At 38.4% G+C, this 7,613-nt stretch overlaps 1 protein-coding gene across 1 annotated transcript in view; it reads left to right on the top strand.

The window, feature by feature from the left end:
• Positions 1 to 182: 182 nt before the first annotated feature.
• MTFR2 (mitochondrial fission regulator 2) overlaps positions 183 to 7,613 on the top strand; it is a gene marked incomplete at its 5' end in the record, with an annotated part of 12,628 nt that continues 5,197 nt past the window's right edge. The window contains 6 exons of the mRNA XM_009076756.1: positions 183 to 314; positions 659 to 763; positions 983 to 1,107; positions 2,973 to 3,190; positions 4,207 to 4,504; positions 6,651 to 6,837. Of these exons, the coding sequence (XP_009075004.1) occupies positions 183 to 314; positions 659 to 763; positions 983 to 1,107; positions 2,973 to 3,190; positions 4,207 to 4,504; positions 6,651 to 6,837 (1,065 nt within the window). The remainder of the gene's footprint in view (positions 315 to 658; positions 764 to 982; positions 1,108 to 2,972; positions 3,191 to 4,206; positions 4,505 to 6,650; positions 6,838 to 7,613) is intronic.

Raw genomic sequence — 7,613 nt, 5'->3', positions numbered from 1 at the left:
CGTGCTTGCGGACACCTGGGAAAGGCGTGGGACGCGGACCGAGCTCCCGGGTGCTGATGTTTCTAGGGATGATGCGGGAGCTGAGTGCGCGGGCCGCTCCTTAGCGGAGGGGCTGCTGTTTGACTGAGCTGTCCTGTTTGTTTTCTGGTCCTATCGCTGGGAATCCCTGTTTTTTTTGGCAGGCTGTATTCTTTGAGACTCGTGTATTTGGCAGCAGTATCGCCCGTACGCTCAGAACGTGCCTCCCCTCAGCACTCTCATCGGGAAGGCATTTCCACGAGTTATATGCCATCATAAGGAAGTATCAAGTTAAGGTACGTTAAATTTATTTCACTTTGCTTATTGTTTTCCCCCCTCAAGACTTGTACAGATGCATATAAACGTGCACTTTGTGTTTTGTCTGTATCTCAGGATATTGGCCTTTGTGCCTCTTTAAAGTACTCTGGGAATAGGATGAATCTTGGCAGCATTTTGGACACTGTTAAAAACAGTGCAGACCTCTTTTTGGACATTCAGCTTGAGAAGAGCATTGAAAAGTTAGGTTAAGCTAACTACATTTATTTAATTGCATATAACATTAAACGACTTAATAACTTTGATTGTAGGAATTGAGGGCTTTGATTTTGCTTCTCAAATTCAAAGGTTTTGTGATTTTCAGGTCACATCTGTTTGCCAAAAAAGGGAATATGGATCTACTCGAAGTCTTGTCCGTAGACTTGGGACAATTCTGTCCTTGGAGCCCTCCCCAAGACCTTATTTTCAAGTAAGCAATTTATTGTCATGTGTATGCTTCACCTATTTGCATTTCCTTGTTTCTTAATTTGATAACATTCTTTTCAGCCTATGTAACTTACGTGTTGCATCTCTTATTACTGTTTTCAGCTTCTTACAGCTCTGTTTAAAAATTCCTTTCGATGAGGCAGAACTTTCAGTATGTGCTGAATGCAGTTTCTCTTCATTTTTATTTGTCGTTTGTTTTTAGCTTGTTCAAGACCCAAGTCCATTGGGTTCTGATGAACAATGTACAGCTCCAGCTCCTGTGGCTCCATCACTTGCTGATGTCCTGTGGGTGGCAAATGATGAAGGACAAGCATTTACTAGACTGAGGTAAATAAAAGTGTAAAAAGGAGTAATAGAAATAACATGTCTTCTGTGTTTTATGGTTTGAGATTTTGTGTTTATGGTTTTTTCTTTTTACCTGGCCTTTGCCAGAAACATTTTGGGGTTTTGGGGGGCAGTTTCTACTTACCTGGAAATTCTTACTATGTGAAGTATTCTTGCCTGAAAGGAATTTTTCTGAAAGTTTTCTGAAATCGAGTCTCCTCTTTTCACAGCTGCATGTCAGATGCATCACTGATATTTGTAGAGAGGGAGTTGAAGGGAACAAGAAAAAATAGTCAAATGTCTCCTTTTGACTTTGAATGCTACAGTGCCATGTGCAAACCTTGATGGTTGCTTTGATGGAAATGCAAATATAATGTATTTTGAAAATATAGATTTGGATATAGTTTGCATAATTCTTTCTGGCTTTTATGGAGTGCTAAAGGAAAGTGTTTCTGCAAATTTCAAAATGTTTCAGGCACCATGAAATGACAAATTGTCCAGGAATTTGCACACAAATAGTATACAAGTTGTCTTTTTTTTTTTCCCTGCTAGAAAAGAAACAGAAAACTGTTTTACTATTCCTCTAAAGGATCTGTTCAAAATCAGAGGATGAGTTAGAGAGCCAGAAACAAGATTAAAATTAGTACACTTAAACTGTCTTGTGCTACATCTCTATAGGACAGTGTAATTTTGTTTCGTATTGGCATTTGTTTGCCTGTGATCTTTGTGCTGCTTGCTGGTCGTGAAAATACAGGAAACTGATGAGTTCAAATGACAAACTTTTTATTAGAGAAGTTTTGATCAAGTTGTGTTTCGTCTTGTGATTCCTGAGATGGTACTGTTGAATTAGTAAAGTTTGTTCGCAACAGCTGTAAAATATTGCTTAAAGGAACTGTGGCCTGTTTTGTCCTGCTTGTGCTGTTCTTTAGCTGGTCACATTCACAGGTCTGGGGCAGTTCATTCTTTTGTTGTTTCCATACTTTCCTCCTCCTCCTCTTCTGGCTCTGTGGGATGTTTTTCAAGAACAACTGCTCTCATTGATATCTTTTCCTTCTCAAGCAGTGTTGAATAGCAAAGGGTTTTGGCAAGTCAGAAAGCAGTGCTGCAGGTCTGGTTTGAAGTATGGTTAATGTAAGGGAAAGGTCTGGTTTGCTTTCACTCAAAACTTCGTGCATCTGGAACAAATAAACTGAATTGCTTTATTTCATAATGAAATTCTGGTAGTTCAATTTTATGCTCCTTTTATATTTTAAGATAATTTCTGCAGACACAGGCTTGAAACAATTTTTAAAACCAAAACTTGAGATTTACAGCACAGTTTTCCAGTGCTGTGTTCATAGTAGCTTACAAAAGATGAGATTCTTATTCTGTAAGTGGGTATTCAAACTTACTATTCTCCAGTATATCTTCTGAAATATTGTGACTTCATTGCTCCTTACAGTGTTCTTATTACAAAGCTTGATAAATGACTAAATTTTCTGAAGCCTAATTAAGAGGTCATTATTTGACTCTTCTGCCTTTCATATTCAGGTAGGGAGAAGGGAGAGACATCTTTACAGTGTCAGTCTAATAGTTGAGTAATGACAATTCAGTCAAAGTTTGACTTTATGTTGTGTAATCTATCCCTGAGTAAATTATCTGAGCAATTGTTATGGTGACTTTGCAAGGATCTGCGTCTTACTTTAGCAAGAGGAGACTTAAAACATTTTCAATGGGTAGTTATGAGTGGTTAAACATGTAGCTTTCTTAAATAGTTTGAAAATTTGGGTCTTGCTGAATGACATTATCTTGGTTGAACAGAGTGTGAGTAATTTTGAGATTTCTACTGTTGGTTGAGCCTTTTGAACATGTCCTTTGTTGCTTTCTAGGACTAAATTATGGAGAAAAGAGAAAAGTACAGCTCATGACGACCTGTATCCATCTATAGATCCAATACAAAGCGTTCCAAAAAATGGTACACAAAAAGACAATACGGTTGGTCAAGCAGCACTCCAGAAAATTTCTGCACTTGAAGATGAGCTAACCTTTCTTCGTGCTCAGATTGCTGCAATTGTTTCGGCACAGACACTGGGAAGCATTCCATCACGTAAGCTCTTCTGGTTTGAAGCAAACCAGTTTTCCTTTTCTTGCTTCAGAGCTTGCCATGCCTGATATTGTTAGAGAATGTCTCTTAACTTTTGTAACTGAAGACACACCAGCTAAATTTACTGAATATAGTATTTTGTTTCTCTTTCTGCTGTTTGATGCTCCTTTCTCCCTTCTGTTTTGTGGCCGGTTTGCCAAGTTCAAACGTGGTTGATCCCAAGTGATCTTTATAATCATTTCCATGTTTGTGAAGGAGCTTAGTAACATCACTATAGGCTACCAATTACTGTTTAAAAAAGGTACACAATATCAATTATCCCTTTTGGGTTTTGCACTGTTTCTAAAAAGTTCGGAAAATAATGAATAGAAAAAGTGTTCTAAGTCACTCAGATTCAGGTTTTAACAAAAATAAATGCTACAAACAGATATGTCTATGATAGAAGTTCATATTGGAGGCCAACTAACCTGTAACCTTTTTATTTTCCTTGAAAGTTTTGAGGCCTTGATTGTCTTACTTGCAGACTAACCCCACTGTGGTTGCTGAAATTCTTGGACTGGTGTGAGGTAGTTACTTTTGTGTGGCATTGTGAGGCACTTCTGTGGTTCAGTTAGCTGTTTTGTTTGCTCTTCTATTGTCTCTTCTCCACATGTTTTGTGGTTATCTTTGCTTTTGCTTCATCTTTGCTTTTGCTTCATGTTGGTTATTGTAGCCTTCAGACCATCAGGAACGAAGGGGATGTAGTGTCAGGCTGCTTTGCTGCTTTATCCAGTACTTGGATTGACAGCACAAATAGTGAAAATTAGAGCAGCACAGGACACCTTAGCCTCATTATTCCATGTGTTCTGAATCTGTGGTTTTGAAGTATGTTCTTTGTGTTAAGTAATTCTTCTGTGTCATAATGTGCGAGGTGTGTAAAAAAAAAAAGTGCTCTAAGAGAGCAGTTTAATCTTGACTTAAAACTTAGTCATCCTAGATGTTAATATATGCTGTTGTTTTTCTTCTATAACTGTATCCAGAAGCCTTTAAAACTGTCAGCACTCCAGATGGATTTTACCCAGTGCCAGCCATGACTTCTACGCCATTGTCCGTCTCTCACAATCACTTCGTGATTCCCTCACCTCCTCCACTTCCTTCTGCTGGACCATCTGGTGTTGATGCTAGTAATTCTGCAACGGCACTCATAAAACAACGTTGTGCTGCAGAAAACAGTGATTCAGCTGCGACTGATAGTGCTGGTCATCAGAGGATGAACATTCCTTCCATGATGGATGTTTTGAAAGACCTGAACAAAGTTCAGTTGCGAGCTACTCACAGGTAGGTTGAACTGAATCTCTCTCAGCAAGCTAAGGCTGTGTAAGCATCACAGCACTTAAGTAGCACAGAGAATACCAGTGTGAAACATCATTTCATGAGCAGCTGCTGCTGCAAACTCTAATTGGCAACTTCTAAATTCACAGCTTGGAATATAAGATACTTGTGATATGGTTTTTAGATGCATTTAAAACTAATCTGCTGCTTTAGTAAGCACATCTCAGGTTGGTGTGGGGAGGTGGGAGATTGATTACAGAGTTGCATACACAGCACAGGAAATTGATCCAAACAAATAAACCTGGATTCACTGTGAAAGGCCAAATCCTTGGGGAAACTTTGGAAAACTTCTATTAGCATAACCAGAGTAATCTGGTTCTAGCTTTGAAGCGTTAAAGAAAAGACATGCTGTATCTTTTATTGAAAATGTTTCAAAAATTTGTGTTTCAGCAGTGCAGTTGGATTATAAATATTTTTAATGCTTAGCTGTTTTGCAGAGCTGACCTTACAAAAATGTTTTACTAAGGACTGCAGCACCTCTTTGGGTCAGTGTTGCTCTGCTGTGCTAGGTGTAGTAGAGGTTGTCAGATGCCTTTGAACTTCTTGAACTGAGTCTGTAATGAATATTTGGAGCTCTTAATGTGGGAAGGATGTCATTTGCCAAAACTTTGCATTCTCATTTCAGGATATTCTGTGAGCTTATTCCTGAAAATAGCTAGCACAATTCTTGGGCACATTTTCTATATGCAACTCTGAAGCTTATCTTTACACTTTTGATTACATTTTCACAGTAAATAAAGCAAATACAAAGTGCACTTAGGTAAACCTGTGTGTTTCCCTTGTATGCATTTTCTTCCATTTAATTCCATATCTGGTGAGTGAAGAAGGTGAGGTTTCAGGTTGACACTTTTAACAACCAACATGTTGAGCAGGGGCATAATTAGCAGGAAGTGGTAGGTGTGCATCCAAAATGCTTTCTGGGTTTAGGCACCTACCTGTATTTTGAAGGTGGAACTTAACTATCAATGAATTTATATTGTTGGGGGAATAATGATGATCAAAGTTGCTATAAGCTTCCAGGCAGCAGCCTGATGGTAGTTCAACGTGTGCACTGCGAAGGGAAGACCTCTGTTCTCAGAAATGGGGAGACTGAAGGTCCCAGTTTCTACCACCCAAGCACCAGCTGACACACTGGGCAAGTGCTCGAACGGCTTGTTTTTGTAGGAAGGGTGAACTCAGCACTGTCAGTGTGCATGGATAGGTACAAATCATTGGCCTGGAGATAGCACTTAACTAGCAGAACTCTGAGCACCTCTAGATTTTTATTTTTTTCCCCCCAGATATTTCAGTGCTTAGAAACTCTTTCTTACGATTTATTTTCTTGGACTAGTCACTAGCTTCCATATTTATGTTAGGTTTTGAGGGTGCAGGTGTTGTTTTGAATTTGCGAAGAACAGTTTTTCTCAAATAAAATACTATTTTTTATTTTTTGGCTGTAAAATTTTCATATTTGGATGTTCATTTGGAGTGAAACACTGTCTCTGAAGGATTTGTGCCAAACCTGATGATAATCTTTTTTGTAATAATGAAATTTTACTGTGGCTTATAAAATGAGGCTTTGTGGTCACCTGGCTGCGTATTTGGCTTGAGAAAAGGGGTTGTTTTCTTGAAATGTAATTGCTCTGTGCAATTTTCTATGTTTGTTCTTTCTTGTGAGACTGTAGGAGCCTATAATGTTCTGAACTTAATAAAGTGTAGATAAGTTATGTTCACAGTAGTTATGAAATATGTTAGTGGGACATTCGCTCTGATATATCTTATTATAAGTGAGACTCGCTATAAAAACTGCACATTTTGCTTTATTTTCCTCATTATTTATTTTCAATACTTTTGCAAGTTGTGCCAATTTACTGCCCTTTTGCTTCATGGAACAGCATCAAGTTGTGTTTTCAGGCTAATAATGTGGCAGACAAGTTGTTGGGTATACTTGTATTAGTCCTATTTGACGAATTGCTGGAAAGTAACAGCAGCATTATTTGTGTAATCAGTGAATTACAGGATAGGGTGTTTACAGAAGTTGTGCCTCTAGATTTTGGATCACTCGTCACAGGATTATGGTCAGGAGACAGAAATTTTATTTTATTTTTTTTAGGTCACCTGGAGGTACTCCACTTTCTAGACCCCCAAAGAGGCAAGGTTCAGACTGGGATCCAGTGGCTATACTAACTCATGCACTGAAGCAGAAATTTGCACATCTAAGTGATGATGGAGATGATTCCCTGGACAAAGAAAATCGATCTTTTGATAGCTCTTCATTTTCTAGTCCAGAGATCCCAATGGTATGTTTTTATATACGAATGTTTGTGTTCTTGAAGTGGCTGCTGTTTTCATGGGTAGTTGCAGGGTTTTCACAAATCTGGACCTTCTCTGCAATTTTTTAAGCCGTCAGCCTAGGTAGTTGCTTTTTTAGAAGTATCAAGGCAGAAAATCTCAGAGGTTAATTATTTTAGGTGGATTTAGACTGGTAAATGCAATTCTAGATGTGCCAGGAGGAAAAAAAACACATAAAAGACTGATTATAAAAATTCAGCTCATAGTTGAATGAACTATGGATATTTGCTTGATGGTAACTGGCAAGTATCCATACATAGAACCTATATGTACAACTAGTTATTGACTGATTTTACACATAAAGATGTTAGGAAGGTGCAGAAAGTTCTGATTGACACATGCTCAGTGAACAGAAATGAAGATGAAAGCACTACTATTTTTCTTTGGGGTAGTATAATTTCCATACAGTTAGCATCTTTATCCAAACTGAGATGTGATTCTGTTGTAAAGCCCATGAAAAATCTGGTTTTCGTTCAGAACAAAAAAATGTGATAGGCAGATCCATCAGACTAAGGTGATTCTGAGTGCTGGTTTGTGTGGAGCAGCCTGTGCAAGCTACCTCAGCTCACACAGTCCAGTGGTGCTGTTGGTTGGATGGTAGAGATTTCCACAAACCTCAGGACTGCTTAGATGAGATGGGTAGAAATAGGTGGCAGTAATTTAAACTCTCTCTGCTTAGCAATTCTATGTCTATATTGTAAGAGTGAAGTAAAAGCTTTGGGCT

This window comes from Acanthisitta chloris, unplaced genomic scaffold (assembly GCF_000695815.1).
Source record: "Acanthisitta chloris isolate BGI_N310 unplaced genomic scaffold, ASM69581v1 scaffold29856, whole genome shotgun sequence".
Lineage (NCBI taxonomy): Eukaryota > Metazoa > Chordata > Aves > Passeriformes > Acanthisittidae > Acanthisitta > Acanthisitta chloris.
The sequence above is the reverse complement of the archived record's forward strand: the minus strand, read 5'-3'. Positions and strand labels throughout refer to the sequence as shown.